Source organism: Toxorhynchites rutilus, chromosome 3, assembly GCF_029784135.1.
Source record: "Toxorhynchites rutilus septentrionalis strain SRP chromosome 3, ASM2978413v1, whole genome shotgun sequence".
Classification (NCBI taxonomy): Eukaryota; Metazoa; Arthropoda; class Insecta; order Diptera; family Culicidae; genus Toxorhynchites; species Toxorhynchites rutilus.
In genome coordinates, this window is record NC_073746.1 from 173,489,478 (window position 1) to 173,507,838 (window position 18,361).

General features: G+C 38.1%; 3 protein-coding genes across 3 annotated transcripts; all 3 read left to right on the forward strand.

Annotated features, from left to right (window-relative positions):
- The first annotated feature begins 2,907 nt into the window (after nucleotides 1–2,907).
- On the forward strand, nucleotides 2,908–7,401 carry LOC129773671 (uncharacterized). Its single transcript, XM_055777317.1, has 2 exons — nucleotides 2,908–2,961; nucleotides 6,556–7,401. The coding sequence occupies exons 1-2, from the start codon at nucleotides 2,908–2,910 to the stop codon at nucleotides 7,399–7,401; spliced, it is 900 nt and encodes a 299-aa protein (XP_055633292.1).
- A 155-nt stretch (nucleotides 7,402–7,556) lies between these two features.
- LOC129773672 (uncharacterized protein K02A2.6-like) lies at nucleotides 7,557–8,453 on the forward strand. Its single transcript, XM_055777318.1, has one exon. The coding sequence runs from the start codon at nucleotides 7,557–7,559 to the stop codon at nucleotides 8,451–8,453; it is 897 nt and encodes a 298-aa protein (XP_055633293.1).
- A 1,488-nt stretch (nucleotides 8,454–9,941) lies between these two features.
- LOC129773673 (uncharacterized) lies at nucleotides 9,942–10,814 on the forward strand. The gene has a single exon (XM_055777319.1). It carries the CDS (start codon nucleotides 9,942–9,944, stop codon nucleotides 10,812–10,814), a length of 873 nt encoding a protein of 290 aa, XP_055633294.1.
- Nucleotides 10,815–18,361: the final 7,547 nt, after the last annotated feature.

Below are 18,361 nucleotides of genomic sequence, written 5' to 3' on the forward strand. Positions count from 1 at the left end.
ACGTAGTCCTACGTCAAAATTCCAGGTACCCAAATGTATAATTCTTTTGTACCTGTATCCGAGAATGAAGTAGCAGCAAAGTTGTACTCCAATGACAATGCAGCAAGTTATCATAATGTGTATAGAAATATAAGAAAATAATGAAAAAATAAATTATATACAACGAAATTGTTAGTTGATAAAAATAAATGTTGATAAAAAATAAATGCTAAAAATTCTAGTATTATTATTAGTATCTCTTAAACTCCGATAAATATAGGAATTATTTGACCAAATTGTAGAGAATTATATTTTTTCCTTTTATAAATGTTGTGTACTGTTGGTGCAATATGTATAACATGTTAAAAGTTTGTATTAAGATAAAAAAAACATTTTTTAATATCGCTACGTTTTATATTAACCCACATGTGTTCAAATGATTTTCAACGTAACTCCTAAAGATATAATTTTACCATGATGATGTATTTGGAAAAGTTGTTGGAAATTATAAGCAAATTCATAAAATTTCATGAACATGACGGTATAACACGACAAACATATAAAAAGGGAATATTAACTATAAAAAAGACCACAAATTAGAAATATGAATCAAAATATCTCGAGAATGGCTACATTTAGAAGGAGATTTATAATGAGCTTTTTTGTTTTAAATCACATTAGGAATCATAATTTGTGGCTGAAAATTATTGTTAACGTACAAAAATTCGAAGTATCGGAAATTCATAAAAATTCGATGTTCCACAAAGTTCGTCAAAAATAGTTTTACCATCTTGGACCCATTTTTTAAATTTTCTACATGACTTCTATTTTATATGAAAAAATTAAAAAATATGTATTTTGGATATTGCAAATTAATGTTTTTTTTTGTAAATAAAAAAAGAGTACTAATTTTTTTTCTCAGTGTATATTTTTTTCATGTTTAGACATCCATACTCTATAACTCTTTTTAAGACACTTGTTATCAGTACGTGCCTCTATCTGACTGTCAGCATTTTCCATACATGCGAAACTTAAGGAGGAATCGTACCTCGACCGATATATTACATGCCTAGTCCAAATGGTCAGCAGTGGTCAATAAAAAAAGAAGAAGAAATCTAAGAAAGGGAAAATAGTTTCTGGGAAAAACAAAGGACAGAATTGGAATAAAAGTTGACTAGAAAGGACGTATAGAATCTTTTCATAGTGCCTAAAGCTTATAGTAGAATATATATACACGTTACGATAAATGGAATATTTTTTCTAAAACGGTAAAAAATATACTTAAAACAAGTGAATTATAACCTAATTAAAAATATTCTATCTAAGCTATATATACAGCGCGGCGTCTAAGTGTAAATCCTAATTCTACTTAAATCTAATGAATCTTAAAGATTAAAATAATCATAGAGGTAAAAATTTGCCTTAACCTAGTGAAAATGTCTAATTAAAAATACTTACAAATGTAGATCAATCTAGGAGTTTCACATCAGAACATCAACGTAGTTGGCACCCGAGAAAACGCTCGTCAGGTCAGCAGATTCTGATCGGGTGAAGATAGTAAACGTGAGTTACAAAAAACTAAGTTCAATCAGAAAATATTCACACTATATTGTTTTATTGTTAGGAATTTTATAATTTTTCCAATCTGTGTGGAATAAAGAGGAAAACTATAAAAACGGAAACCATATCTATTTCGGTGCGACAACAACACTATTTCGGTACGACTCATAGTTTTTTAGATATAAATTATCAAAGATTTCTCCTACTAAAATCGATACGCCCTTTTCGAAAGTTACGCTTAAGTCAAAAAAATCCCAATTTCTGTGGAAAACTCATATTTCCTTCAACCCAAACGGAATACAAACTTTCATCCGAATCAAAAATACTCATGTTTTGTCATTTGTCGATTTCATTTGGAATTGCTCAGATAGATCTTGTGCTTATGTAATTGCATAAACCTCAAGGTGTAAAATTAATAAACGTGTGCTCTATGGTTTTCAGGATCATGTTACTAAATCTGTTCCATTCAATGGTTATCACAGCTCAATATTCAATGCCACAATCATGATAATTTGAAAATCTTCAATCTGTGGGTGAATATTAAAAATAGCATTATTGTATAAAAATTGTAAAGTATTCTATTTATAAATTCATGATAGATATTGTCAAAGTTCAGGCCAGCTTCGTTGCCAATTAGAAAATTATAGAGACTATTTCGACTTGTCGTTAGATAATCGGTAACGGAGCCCAGAACGGAGAATTATTCTGAGCTGAATTCAGCATAAGAACACTAGTGAGTGTGGTCAATAATCATTAATTCATAATAATGATTCAAGCAAAGCGGTGTTATGGTATTTCCGCTGATAAATAATGATTATTCAATGTAGCATAAACTTTCAGAGCACAATACACAATAATCATCCATAATTGGTGCTCGGATGAGAGTCCTCATTCCACATAGATCGGCAGTGCTTATTATGTAATCAGTGATTAAATCTGACATCTCAGATACTTATTTATATTTTAATATTTTTTTAAATAGTTTTTCTACGAGAATGGAGAGTTTTCGCGTGTATAAACACTTAATAAATGGTTGGGGGAAAAATTGTCACCGCCTAACGAATAGCGCTAGTGATTTACTTGCAACAGTCAATCAATTGATTGAATTGCTCTTAATTTCTGCCAATCGAGCTCCGCTCGGAACGTTAATTCCGGAAAATTAAATTAGTCAAAATGGGAAAGCCAAAGTGCAATTATAGGTATTTTTACATCCGTTTCGCTCGCGCGCCAGTTAGAAAAAGCGTTGCCGGCCAATGCAGCCATGCCCTGCCAGCGCCATTGCCCCGTACCGGAACTCAATTGAGTACATCAATAATTCATAAGCTGCTAAACCGACGGACGGCTAAAAGGACGACTACAGTTACTACAATGGGGATTATGAGTGTCCGGAACCTTGCGGTTGGGAACTCGGTTGGAGAACAAGTAAAGGTCGAGATTCAATGGCGATAACTAATAGCTTTCGAACGTGATAGTTTTACACTTTCGATGGAGGTAACACATCCCGCAGGCGGAGAATGGTTTTTTACGGAAAGCGACCTAATAGAAGGTCAGATAAGGGATGCCGCGAGCGATACGATAAAATGTGCAATAAATTAAATATAATTTAATGCTGGACACATTTTGCAGCTAGTAATAGGTCTTTATAGAGTTTGTCGAATAGAGAGAAGCAACACGGTGAAAATGAGGTTGTTGAAGGGTGTTAGTGTTGTTTTTGATATAAAATTAGCGAATTGGGAACGCGTTACTTTGAAATATACGGTAGAGCACCGATTGTCCGCGAATGCGATTTCCACAAAAACTTTTCTCGGAGTAGCCAATTTCAATGGAAGCGTCAACAAAAAGGAAAATTCAAAAGGCTCTATGAGGCGAACGTTGAAAATAACTGACCGATTTGTTGTTAATCATAATTCCGTAGGCCTTTCCGGAATTTGTCGGTGAGTGGCAGAATCTTTTTGTTTTGCTTAGGCCGTAGGTTTTACATTATCTGATTTTTGAATTACAAACTTTTCGCTGCGACCAGGAGTCTTGGCAACATCTCCCCACCCGTGAACTAATCCCTGATCTGTAGCGACGTATTTTGGACTCCCTCCGGCAGCGGCCGACTTTATTTCCGAAAGCTCTGCGTTAACGTCCGGGTGAAAGAAAGAATCGTTCGTTTTCGGAATTTATTTATTTTTATTTCATTACATGAAATTTCATCAATCTCTCTCCGTTTTTCAAGCGTTTCAATACTTATCAACATGCAACGAGTTTCATATGGAGGAAGTGGAAATGTTGTCCAACCTAACTTCCTCAGAGCAAATAACACAAATTGTTTCTGAACGGATTCTATTCGATTGGAGTGCAGTTCTTGATAGGGTACCCATACAACACTACAGTATTCTAAAATCGATCTAGCATAGGTTACATACGAAGCCTTGATTGAGTATGGACCCCTGAAATTGTAAGAAATCTTTTTATGAATCCGAGCATACTATTTGCCTTATTGATCATCGCGTTATAGTGCTCGACAATAGTGAGTTTTGAATCGAGAATCATACCTAAGTCTCTAATTTTTACACATCTCTCTACAGTTTCTAGACCTAAAGAACATGCGAAGTTATAAGTCTTATGATATCGAGTATACGTTATAATACAGGGTTTTCCATTTTGGGCTTCCGAAAGTATACAGCCCTGCGCTGACAACCGTTTGACATAGCTGTCATCCAAAGCGTCATATCGTTAGTTGAATGTCTGCCATTTTACAATATGAATCGTTTTAGCATCGCACAACGTGTTAGTTTTGTTGAATTATACTATAAAAATGATGAAAAACCGGCAAATGTTTTTCGAGCATTACGGACGGATTTTGGTCGTCATGGACGGCCTACAGAGCACACAATCGCTAATGTAGTGCGTAAATTCGAACAAACTGGATCCGTAGCGGATATTGTGAAACCTGTATATCATCTGTTGCTGCCAGTGTGGAGGATGACCCGAATGTTTCGATTTCACGCCGTGCTCAGCAATTGGGCTTGTCAAACACATCATTGTGGCGAATTTTGCATTTGGACTTGCACCTACATCCATATAAAGTCCAACTGGTACAAAAATTAGAGCGTGGTGACCATGGAATGCGTCGGGCATACGTCGATTGGGTGAACGAACAACAGCAGCAAAATGCTGAATTTTCGCATCAAATTTTCTTCAGCGATGAGGCACATTTCGAGCTCGGTGGCTATGTGAACACCCAAAATTTCCGCATATGGCTCAGAAAATCCACACGTGATTGTTGAGAGGCCATTGCATCCGCCAAAAGTCACTGTTTGGTGCGCATTATGGTCTGGTGGAGTCATCGGGCCGTATTTCTTTGAAAATGAGGACGGCGAGACGGTAACTGTGAATGGTGAGCGCTATGGCCGCATGTTGACCGATTTTTTTTTTGCCACAAATTGAAGATATGGATACGGATGACATGTGGTTTCAGCAGGACGGCGCCACGTGCCACACAACACGACCGAACATGGCCATATTGCGAACGAAATTTGAGGGACGCATAATTTCGCGTTTTGGTGATGCCAATTGGCCGTCCAGATCATGCGATTTGAACCCGCTAGACTTTGTTTTGAGGGGTTATGCGAAAGACTGTGTCTATGCCAACTCTCCGCAAACTCTTGAACATTCGAATGACAACATTCGTGAAGTTATGACCGAGATACCGCCCCATATGTGCCGAAAAGTCATCGAAAATTACCTGTTCCGGATCAAGGTGTGCGAGGAAGCCCTAGCCCTAGAATGATGTTGTATTTCACACATAATGGTGTACGGTTCTACTATTAATAGAAAACTTAATTATATGTACCTGAATTATATATACTTGGTAAGGAGAGAGGAATTGGGAAAAATGCATACTGGAAGGGAGAATTGTTACCTTTGGTTGCGGACGGACGCATTGAAGATAGCGGCGAATAAATTAAAGTCGTAATCGAGGGACAGTGGTCTTTATTATTTAAACTATGAATAAACTACATTATTACATTTGGCGACGAGCAGAATCGGTTTGTTAAAAATAAATAAACGCTTCGGAAATAAGGAAGAAAAATTTTAGTTCATGAAAACTTTCCATATGGCTGGAGATTCAAAATGGCTGAAATCTGCTGAACAGCACGAACGAAAAACGATTGGGGGAAAGAGGATATAGCTAAACACGTCATAAATGTGTGTATGTGTGTGGTTCGGTTGGATGCAACTGAGATAGGAAATGAAAAAAAAACGTAAACAAGTGTCGAGGTTATAGAAAGAGGTACAGAAAAGAAAATAATCAATGCGTGCTTGTTAATGAAGGTGAAGCGTGTCCGACAATAAACAAACGTGTCAATTGGTGAATTAGTTGGACGGTGTTTTGTTTCTCCTGATTTGGGGATAAGCAGCAGAGGAACACTAGATTCGGGAATCAGATTATGTTGTTGATGAGTTGAGTAATGGTGCATGGTTGCGATTTTAGCTGTATGCGTCTGAAATAGAAATCGAAGGAGTCCGATTTGGGAATCGGTTGGTGTTGAGACGAGCATGAATATTCGATTTGGGAATCGATTTGATACTGTTGGATGAGACAGTATGATAAAGGTATGCTTTGAAACATGTTGACAAAAAAAAACACTTTGTGAATCCGATTTGGGAATCGGTAGTTCTGGAACTCTGGGGAGTTTTCCTTTGATATTCTTCTGTTTATCATCAAGCATTGGTGATTGTGAGACCAGTAATGATTATTGAGATGCTGGTGACTTGATGTAAGTTATATAGAATAGATACAGAATAGGAACAAAGAATGTAAACAATGTATGCAGAAATGTAAAGGTGATTTATTTTTGTTCTTATTTGAACCATTTTGTACACACATATGCACCCACTTATCAAGAAGTCAAGTATGGGATAGAAATGTTGGGTAATGAGTAAATATGATTTTGACATTTTTTCTCTGTGCCATCATTATTTGTTTTGTTCCATTAGTTGATTATGTTGATTATATTGTTTCAGATGGAATCGTCCCGTGCTATACCACCTTTCAGGTGTTATGAGATCGAAAAGACAAAATTGCATAAGGAATGGCAAATTTGGAAGCGATCTTTAGAATATTATTTTGAAGCAGAGGACATTACCGATCAGAAGAGGAAGCGAGCAAAACTGCTGCACCTCGGTGGGCCTCAACTACAGGCAGTTTTTCAGTCACTTCCAAACAGCGAGAAATTTGCAGTGGTATCTCTGGAGAAGGCGTATTATAGCGTGGCGATCCAAGCGTTCGACGATTTCTTTCAGCCAGGGCGACAAGACGTGTTGGAGCGTCATATCTTGCGAAAGATGAAGCAACAGGACGGTGAAAGATTTATCGATTTCGTCATCAGGATTAGACAACAAATAAATGAATGTGGAGTTGACAAATATGAACCGGAAATTTGTAAGATTCTTTCGGACATCATGCTAACAGACATTATAGTCGAGGGCTGCGTGTCAGATGAACTGAGGAAACAGATTTTACAGAAGGACCGTTCAGTCGAGGAAATTGAAGAAATAGGAAAGTCGCTAGAAGGAATCCAAAAGCAATTGAAGGATTTGGCATCGAGTCGTGAAGAACCAAAACTTTATGAACGTGTATATGGCATTCAGGCCAAGCGACGTTATCAGCCTTCAAAACAGAATAGAGCGAGAGACTTTCAATCGAAATTTAAAAATCCGGAGATAAAATGCTTCAAATGTGGACTTTTTGGACACTTCTCGACCGATGCCCGATGTTCGGCCAAAGGAAAACTTTGCAATCGTTGTAAGAAGTCGGGACATTTTGAAGCCCGATGCAGAATGCAGCTTGGAGCTCCTCTCTGGAAATAAGAAACGGTAGAAACCAAGAAAATTCGTACAGTTGACAGTCCCTCTGTAAATGATCACGTTGTCCAAGAATCAAACGCAATTGTAACCAATGAACCATCGGCAAGTGCTCATTCGAAAACATACTACGCTTTTTATTCAGGAAATGAATCATGGAAATGAATACGGTGACCTGTATAATCGGTGGCGTTTCTCATCCGATGTTAATAGACTCAGGAGCAGAGGCAAACCTAATAACCGGTGTAGCATGGGAGGAGCTCAAATTGGCGGGAATCGAAGTAATCAGCTGCGAAAAAGGAAGCAATCGTGTGCTGAAAAGCTATGCCAATAATATTCCTTTGACGGTATTGGGTACGTTTCTAGCAGTTGTCCAAGTTGCAGCTAGGACTGTAGAAGCTGAATTCTTCGTAATCCAAGGTGGACAACGCTCTTTTTTGGGAGATGCCACTTCCAAACAGTTAGGGATATTGAAGGTTGGTTTGGAAATAGATCAGATATCAGAGCGGCTGCAACCACTTTCCAAGATCTCGGGCATTTGTGTACATATTCATTTGGACCCCAATATTAAACCGGTTTTTCAACCAATGCGGAGAGTTCCGGTGGCACTAGAGGATGCTGTCAACAATAAACTTGAAGAGCTGATGGCTAGAGATATTATAGAGGAGAAAAAAGGTCCAGTGAGCTGGGTACCTCCGTTGGTAGTGGTTGGAAAGGCAAACGGCGAACCCAGAATTTGCCTGGATTTGAGAAGAGTAAATGAAGCAGTGATGAGGGAAAGACATCCGATGCTGATGATCGACGACTTCCTGGCTAGAGTTGGACCAAATATGATTCGTAGTAAATTGGATGTCAAAGATTCCTTCTTACAACTTGAGTTGGACGAAGCGTCCAGAGATGCGATGGTGTTTCTCACTGCACGAGGATTGTACAGATTTAAGCGAATGCCATTCGGGTTGGTGTCTGCTCCTGAAGTTTTCCAGAAAACTATGGACGCGATACTGGCTGGCTCTGAAGGAACCTGGTGGTACATTGATGATGTGTATATCGAAGGCTAGGATAAAAAGGAACACGATGAGCGTGTGGCAAAGGTAGAACAATTCATGAATTAATTTCTTTTTTTTATTCTCTCAATTAATCGTCGGAATTTTTTGATTCTCGGTATGAGTTGTAAATAAAAATGATAGGATGATTTACATCGATTTAGTTCTTTATGTTGTTTTTGTTTTTCTGTTTACTATTTCATTCAGGTGTTAGACAGGTTGAAAGCAAGGAATGTACAGCTCAACTGGAATAAATCTGTCTTTGGGGCTGTTGATATAGAATTCCTCGGTCATAAGATAACCAGCACGGGAATAATACCATCGGATGCTAAAGTGGAAGCACTTGTTGCTTTCCGGAGACCTGAAAATGCCAATGAAGTATGCAGCTTTCTAGGGTTGGCGAATTACCTAAATCGGTTTATACCCAATTTGGCCACAGTAGATGCACCACTTAGAGACTTGACAAAGAAAGGAACCACATTCAATTGGTTAACCAAACAAGAGAGGGCGTTTAATACAATCAAGACAACATTGTCTGATTCGTCTACGTTAGGCTTCTATCGAAGGTGAGACAGAACACTGGTGATGGCTGATGCTAGTCCGATCGGTCTTGGAGGCTTGCTCATCCAGGTAGATAAGCAGGATAGGCATAGAGTAATTAGCTACGCGTCGAAGTCGCTAACTGATACGGAAAAACGATATTGTCATACTGAGAAAGAGGCACTTGCGTTGGTGTGGTGCGTCGAAAAGTTTTACATTTATTTATATGGGATACAGTTTGAGATTCTGACCGATTGCAAGGCATTGATCTATCTGTTCACGCCTCGCTCTCGTCCATGCGCCCGTATCGAACGGTGGGTACTTCGTCTTCAAGGATTTGATTATGCAATAACACTCATACCTGGAGATCAAAATCAAGCAGACGTGTTATCCAGACTGCCTACATTGAAGCCAATTCCGTTTGACTCACGAGAAGAGATAATGATTAAAGAGATAACAGATTTCGCCGCTCATGTTGTGACTGTTCCATGGGATGAAATGGTCGAAGCTACCAAATCAGATGTAGAAATACAGACAGTTTTGGAAATCTTGGGACAAGAAAAACGTGATGAACTACCAATAGAGTTTCGTGTTTTTGCCAATGAGTTATGCAGAGTAGGAGACATTCTACTACCGAGGGAGCGTATAGTAGCCCCTAAGGTGTTACGACCTCGGATTCTTGAAATTGCGTACGAGGGTCACCTAGGAACCTCAATGATGAAATCAACATTGCGTTTGTCGGTTTGGTGGCCCAAGATGGACCGAGACGTGGAGATTTTCGTTAGGAATTGTCGTGGATGTATACTGGTGTCAGCTCCAGATGTACCAGAGCCCATGACGAGGAAACAGATGCCTGCAGGACCGTGGCAAGAAATAGCTGTTGATTTTCTCGGACCACTTCCTGAAGGTTAATGGCTGTTCGTGGTAGTTGATTATTACAGTCGTTTTGTAGAAGTTGTGGAAATGAGGAACATCACTGCTGCCGACACAATACGTGAGCTTTCTACGATATTCGGTCGTTTTGGCATTCCTATCACAATGAGAGCTGATAACGGACCGCAATTGAGCAACGAGTGTAGGGAGCTCAGGCAATTCTGCGAGGAACTTAACATCGAATTGGTCAACACGATCCCATACTGGCCTCAAGCCAACGGTGAAGTAGAGCGCCAGAATAGAAACATTTTGAAACGTTTACGAATTGCGCAGGAATTAGGCAATGACTGGCGTTTAGAACTGAGAAAATTTTTACTGGCGTACCATTCGACAATGCATACAACAACTGGGAAGTCCCCGTCGGAGCTGATGTTTGGGCGCAGAATCATGAACAAATTAACATCGATTCCGAAACACAAAGAAGATGAAGAAGTGAGGGATCGTGACAAAATAGTGAAACAAAAAGGGAAGGAATACGCAGACAATAAACGAAAGGCTCGGAATAATGAAATTGCAGAGGGAGACTTGGTATACGCTAAACGACAGAAGAAGGAACACAAATTGGCTACAGATTATTCTTCAGAGCTATTCAAAGTGATAAAAAGAATAGGGTCAGAAGTCACCATCAAGTCATTGATGTCAGGGAACGAATATAAACGCTATGTATCACATCTGAAGAAGGCAGAAGCTCAAGCACAGAATACAAATAGAAATTCAGATGAAAGAGACGAAACAGATTTATCAATAGAGCGGGGAAATTCTAGTAGTGCAAAACGAACAGATCTATTATCAGAAAACCTTCAACGAAATGAGTCTAGGGAGGAAGATACAAGTTCTACCGCATTATCTGAGAAACGAAGAAGTTCAGTACCGAAGAAGTTTAAAGACTACGTGCCATTTTGAAATTTAGAAATAAGGTGGGATGTAGGGTTCTACTATTAATAGAAAACTAAATTATATGTACCTGAATTATATATACTTGGTAGGGAGAGAGGAATTGGGAAAAAGGCATACTGGAAGGGAGAATTGTTACGTTTGGTTACGGACGGACGCATTGAAGATAGCGGCGAATAAATTAAAGTCGCAAACGAGTTGAACAGTGGTCTTTATTATTTAAACTGTGAATAAACTACATTATTACAAGTGGCATAAACCAAACTTTAATTTGAAATAAAAGTTTCATCGAAATTCGAATTCTAAGTGTGTTTTATTTCAATTTACATTCGGAATTTAAAGTTGGAAAACCCTGTATTACACTTTTCAACATTAACCCTTTCACGTTCAACATTGAGTCTCACTCGATATGAAATGATTGTGCCAAAACGTACAATATCGAGGCTCTCTCGTGGTGCGTTCGCATGTCACAAGGCGCTAAAACGTTCAGCAGCGTTTGCATTTGAAGGAGTTAATACCCAGAAGGCTTTTTACGCACCATCCATAGAAAATATCAATTTCCTGTTGGAAGAGTTCGAGATCACAACGCTCAGTTACTTCCATATACAATTTCATGTCATCAGCATAAATAGAACGTTGTGGTTGGTTAGTACCTAAGTGGTGCGGACTCAATCCACTTCATTTTCATGCAAATTCACGTATTCCTTCAAGCGATTTCTCGCAATGAGTTCTCAGACCACCAGAGATGTCAGATTTACAGATATGTTTGTAAATTTACAGACATATCTGTAAAATATTTTTATTTTTGTTGCAGACTTTTTGGATATTACAACATTTCACAGGTTTTTGAAAAACGAGAGGCTCTATTCATCACATCAAAGATATTTGACTCACCGTATGACATTTTCTCATAGTTTTAATACATAAAAAGTTTTTATATTTAGTTTACATCAATACAAATGACGTTAGGCCTATTTTTTGAGTCATTCATCAACACTCTGCCGCCCGGCGTAACCACGGTGGTTACGTGCGCAAATAGGTCGCATCGCAGTGATGTCGTGAGCATAGCATCGCTCAGTGGCCGACAATAACTTGTACACGTCAACCATTTTTATGATTTCATTAGTACTTTTGCCCTGACATCATTATTTATATCAATACTAGCTGACCCGGCAAACTCCGTCCCACCCAAAATTTATTTTTTGTTATCACATTCACGTTTTCTTACTAAGCGCTCGTTCATGGATCCAATCGCAGAACTGTTCATTGATTGATCTTCTAATCTACCCTTTAAAATTACCTTTTACTATAAAATTCCTAGTACTTCTACCAAAACTCGTCATTATAATATCATTATTAGGGATTTATTTTCAGACCCAATTCTCGTTCAAGATTCTCCGAACCACTTGCAAATAACATGTTTCTCCGTTACATGGAATAAATGTTTGATGCAGAAAATACGATAGAATGAAGACATTCCTCGAGTTTTGCTCTTATCAATACATTCAGCGATCCATTTTTATTTATATAGATACAAGAAGCTATAGGAGTGAGTTTTATCACATTAAATTCAATTTCCACTTTCGAACAAAGAGAACAAAGATCAATTTCGTTAGCGCAAACATCAAATAGACTAACAACGCTTGTCACTATGAAATTGTAGAACATATGGGAAACGAATTTTCGCAAATTTTCAATTGTCATGTTTGGTTGGAGTATGTTTGATTGAAATATGTGTTTTAATTTTTTGGAACCCTCCCTCTATTCCAGCAGAGGGAGGGGTGTCATACCATCATAGAAACATTTCACGTACCCAAAAACCCTCACATCCCAAATTTGGTTCCGTTTGCGTAATTGATTCTCGAGCAATGCAGCCCCTCCCGCCCTGAGGCAGAGGGGAGGAGTGTCAAACCACCATAGAAACGTGTATTGCCCCCTACAACCTCCATATACCGAAATTAGTTCCATTTGCTTCATTAGTTCTTGAGTTATGCAGAAACTTATGCTTCAACTGTATGGTAGCCCCCCTTAGAGAGAGGGGAGGAGTATTGAATCACGATAAAAACCTCCACATGCCAAATTTGGCTCGATTTGCTTGATTAGTTCTCGAGTTATGCAGAAATTTGTGTTTCATTTGTATGGCAGCCTCCCCTTAGGGAGGGGGGAGGAGTGTCGAACCTCCATAGAATCGTTCATAGATTCCCAAAACCTCTATATGCCAAGATTGATTCAATTTTCTTGATTAGTTCTTGAGTTAGAAAATTTCCGATTCCATTGGTATACAAATCGTCTGTTCGCAATAAAAATAGTTATTAACGTTAACTTTATTTCATAAAAACGTGACCTGTTTTTTGATTCGGCACCCTTAATGAAAGACGTAGTCCTACGTCAAAATTGAAAATGATAAGAGTGCGGATCGAGACGACCGTGGAAGTAAAAATCAGTCAGTTTAGCGATCAAGTGGGCTGGGCACCCAGCACATCTTCCGCCATCTTATCAGCAGGGAGCCATCGTTCGGCTTCGGGTGGTCTCTGATTATACTGCGGACGCTCATAGGTACACAGAGCTTATTTATGACGTTTAACTAACAAAATATCGAGCCAAGTTCTGCCCTCCACACAGTCGTCCCGAGCCGAGCGCTATCGTCCTGATCTGCAAATAATTTAATTTCCATTTTTACACGGCACAGTCGTCCCGATCCACACTCTTTTCGTTGTATTTTTTTTTTTTTGACGTGGGACTACGTTTAACCGGAATATATGAAGGGTAAAATGAAAACCTAAACACAGAACATGCAGGAAAAAATGGATAATTTCTAATGCTTATAACTCGAGCATTTCTTAAGAGATCGCAAAGATGTTTGCTTCAATTGATAGGAAACATGTTTACACATCTATCAAAATTATTAAAATGTCATTTGTCATGAAATAAACAATGTAATAACTGTGAAATCTTTATCTAAATTATCTAAACGCCCTAACTTCCACGTTTGGATTGGGCCGATTTACGTTTTCCCCAACACATACTCCAAAATCAATGCGCCTGAGGAAATCGGCATTGCAAACTGTTGCAAGTGAGAGGTATTTTTGTTCCCACCGAAATGTGTTTCCCTAACACGAACTTCAAAGCCGAGGTGCCTGGGGAACTCGGCGTTGCAAACACATGCAAGTCAGGGGTATGAAACACACGTTTTTGCATAACTCGATAACTAATCTAGCAAATGGAACCAAGGGCCCTATTCCAGAAAACGAGTCGAGGAGACGAGCGCCATTCCAGATGACTCGGCGAAAAACAAACGAGAAACTCGTCTGTGCTGACGGATTAAAATCCAGTATCTGAACTGTCAGCCCGACGAGCAGAGTTTGTTTTGATCAAGATGTGTATATATTAATAACGTGTGTATATATAAATAAGGTGTGTATATATAAATATCAGGTGATTTAATCATGCGATATGTATTTTGAGCCATACTGGAATTGCTGTCGGTATTGTTTACAAACAGACTGTCGCCGACCACGTCACCCATAGAATATACAGATTGGAGATGCTACACAATCTGATACGGAGTGTAAGCTTTAGATGATTTTAGTTTATAAATTAATGAATTACTGTTACAAGTGGTCTTAAAAGAAAAGTATTATTCTGAAAACCATACCGAGCATGGTAGCAAAGTATTGTTATGATTCGAAGCAGCGAATGTGAATGAAACCAGAAAAATCTGGGATTGGTTCGATGCAAGCAGCAAGGGTAAACTGTTCAATCAAATGAAGAGAGTAGCTGTCGGCAAAGCTATTAGAAAGCTTTTATTCAGATATATAGAACTGCACTGGAAGTGTGGGATGGCGTTTGTGAGCTACAACATGTAAGTTTATTGAGAAACCGTTTCATTACAAGCCGTATTTTTAATTCGTATGCATTTTCAACAGTTACCAATGCATTCACCATCAAGAGCAGATACTAATACCTATCCTGCAGAAATTGAGCAGTTTCACTCTCTAGTTAAGTAGTTATCCTACGTGCGACAATTGCCACCAAGAGTTCATAACCGTCAACAACATTTCCGAGATGGAGCTAGAGTTACTGATTGATGGCCACCAGCTGTCAAATAATGATAACATTTCCGAGACGGATACAATCGAACAGAGACCCGAAACGCTAATCAATAAATAAAATGAAAAACTCTTATATCAGAAAAATAGACGAAGAAGAAAACAACACCTTAATAATTCCGGCTGCAAGAAAATGTAGTCTGGATGCTCCGCATAAGAAAATCCGTCACAAAAGTAGAAAAGCCCCGCGGACATACGGTTACACACAGGTGAGAACACGAAATCTAACTGCAAGTTGGAACTCATTCAAGTTGATTAAAACGAGGTCTATTCAATAATTCATTCAGATTTAATCCACATTTTCCGAAGACGTTTAACGCTCTACAACCTAACCCCGCCTTTAGACGAGCTTCACGGATTTTTTTTTCAAATTCTTCAGACATTATTTTCAATGTTCACCCTCACTAGAGGTTTTTAGAATAATTTCATCTATCATACATACAATTTTTTGCATGAAAAGGCAACAGTATGCGTTGTTTGTTACCGCTACCAGATTAAATGATAATAACATAGTTCCACTCTGGGTTTCAAAAATGATATTTACGCAGATATTTTATGCTGCCTCCAACAATGAATTCTCGAAAGTATAAAATATAGTATTATCCTGGTTCATAGATCCGATTGGTAATACTAAAAGCGAAATGCATTGTGAATATCATTTTATAATTTGAGTTTCCTGCCATACCATTTTCCGAAAATTATCTTCTTTTTTTTTGACGCTGTTTAGCCTCAATCTTCACACTTAGTTCCTCATAGCTTTCTTCAATAAAATGATTCGAGCAAACACCATATTTTTTGGTCTGGACACCAGGTATCAGGCAACAACAAAACAAACAACCCCTGCTCTACAAATCGTATTTCCCTTCATATTAAAATGACGATGATGCTGGTGTACAAATATATACACAGCTATACACATATATACACCTTGATCACAACCAATATACACACCTTGGTCACAACCAAATGTAAATATTGATATTGCTATCCGTCAAAAATGAAAGAGCTCTACCAATCTACCTAATAAAACATTTCAATGAAACTCGTGTACTGGAATAGGATATTTTGCTCGTCTCGACAGTGACTGAATCCGAGACGAGACGAGATGAATTCTCGCGTAACTTTTGAGAAGGTCCTATGTAACAAATGTAAACAAATCGAGTTAATGGATGCCCGCTATTAGTTTTCAATCATTGAATGTATTACAAAAACAATCGTTCACGTATCTATCTTCTTCATCTTTTTATCGCCGATACAAAAAATATCCAATGTACAGATTCGGGTTTTATGCGCCCGGCTGTTACTTCGGACGCCTCTTTTCTCCGACGCCCGAAACGTCCGAAGTAACAAAGCAGTCAACACAATACGAAGTCGTACTTCGGCCGTTTTGAGTTTTTGTTTCTTACAGGTGTTGTTACCGATTTTAGTGCAATTAGACGAGTGATAACAATAACAATCTGCCTTTAGAATGAAATGCTGTTATTTGGATTGTTGTTTAGTAGTTAGTTTCAAATTCTTATCGTAATACGTAATTTGTCCAATGTGCAAATGCGGGCAGTCAAAAGGTCCAATGTAACATTTTTCGCTCTTAGTCTTCAACTTTAATCTCAAATCACGGAACAACAGTTACGATTGGTTTTTCAGAGTTATTCTTGACTGCTAGTGGTGAAAGTAGCGACAAAGATCGGAAGCTTTTAAGACAATTCGCGGGATAATGTTTGGGTCTTCAACTTCGTTTTTCTCGAGTTGACGAAAATGTTACATTGGACCTTTTCAAAAGTTACGCGAGAATTGCTCGTCTCGTTTTCTGGAATAAGGCCCCAAATTTGACATGTTTTTTTTTTGCTGTATTAGAGTGACTTTCAGCCTTAGGCTGGTTCGTCACATGGGTCAACGGATTCATTGCGCAAATAACTCGCAAATGGAACATAACTCGAATCAAGCAAATGGAACCAAATTTGACATGGTTTAGGGAACAAGAAATGGTGGTTAGACACTCCTCCCCTGGAAATGGAAATGGATTTTCCGGCAAAAAAGCACTCCTATAGCTTCTACCTATAACAGTTCAACTGAAAAGTTCATAAGGTTGACGTCTAGATGGCGCCTCTTGCAAGAATCTACTTGACTATCACAAAGCACCATCTTTCAATGGATACGTGTCAAAATGCAATCGGTCGATTGGTTTGTGAATTACAGCATTGAGAGTGAAGCAACTTTTGTTATTGTGAAAAAAATTGAAAAATCCGAATTTCGTGTATTGATTGTAAAATTGCATGAATTGGGCCTCGAATTGCTTCCGCATCCACCGTATTCTCCAGATCTGACCCCCAGCTACTATATTCTGTTCGCAGACCTGAAGAGAATGCTCGCTGACAAGAAATTCAGGACCGACGATGAAGTGATTACCGAAACTGAGGCCTAAATTGGCATCGAAAAGTTGTAAGATCGCTATAATCGCTGTATCGCCCTCGAAGGCAATTATGTTGAATAATAAAATTGAATTTTGCAGAAAAAATTAGTTTTACTGTGTTATCTTATAAAATCTTCAGCCGAACTGTTATAACTAAGAACGGATCGCCAAAATTGATGGTTAGCGCAAAACTCGAGGAAGAAATTGTCCAATATGATATGTATTCTTTTTATTATATTTTCTGGATGAAACATGTATTCCACGTAACGGAGAAACATGTTTTGTGCAAATGATTGAAAAACATTTGAACGAGAATTGTGTCTGAAAATAATTTAATGCTATAATCATCGTTACACGTACAAAATAGTTAAAATAAAATCACAAAACACCAAAAATTTGGTGTTTTGTGATTTTATTTTAAACGGAGCCCGCCGGGCTGCAGGTTGATGATGGCTGCCCTAGATTAATGAAGGATGTTTCAATGTCAAAATTCAATCATAATGAGACAGTTCATCGTTTTTTTCACTTAGTTTTGACGTAGGACTACGTCTAACCGGAGTATATGGGGGTGAAATGAAAACCTAAACACAGAACATGCAGGAAAAAATGAAAGATTTCGAATGCTTATAACTCGAACATTTTTTAATAGATCGGAAAGATAATGGCATCAATTGATAGGAAATATTTCTACACGTCTATCACAATTAATAAAATGTAATGTTTCATGAGATAAACAATTGAATAACTGTAAAATGTCAAGCGTTATCTAAACGCCCTAACGGCCTCGTTTTGATTGGTCCGATTTATGGTTTCCCCAATACAGACTTCGAAATCAATGTATCGTTCTGAATCATATTTTGGACATCATATTTCGGACACTTTGTTCTAATATCTTTAAATGCATAATGCACTGATGATATAACTATAAAATTAATATAACAATTGCTTCTTTAGCGTTATTCTTGGTTTCACTATCACTTCATTTGAGAATTACATTTGAATTATTACATAGTAGGAAAAAATCCAACAGCACTACT

What these genes read in the sequence shown, in the direction of transcription:
- LOC129773671 (XM_055777317.1), top strand. Translation starts at nt 2,908, where the DNA reads ATGGGGATTATGAGTGTCCGGAACCTTGCGGTTGGGAACTCGGTTGGA. An exon ending in GGAACTCGGTTGGAGAACAA is followed by an intron (nt 2,962 to 6,555) that starts GTAAAGGTCGAG and finishes ATATTGTTTCAG; the next exon opens with ATGGAATCGTCCCGTGCTAT.
- LOC129773672 (XM_055777318.1), top strand. Translation starts at nt 7,557, where the DNA reads ATGAATACGGTGACCTGTATAATCGGTGGCGTTTCTCATCCGATGTTA.
- LOC129773673 (XM_055777319.1), top strand. Translation starts at nt 9,942, where the DNA reads ATGAGGAACATCACTGCTGCCGACACAATACGTGAGCTTTCTACGATA.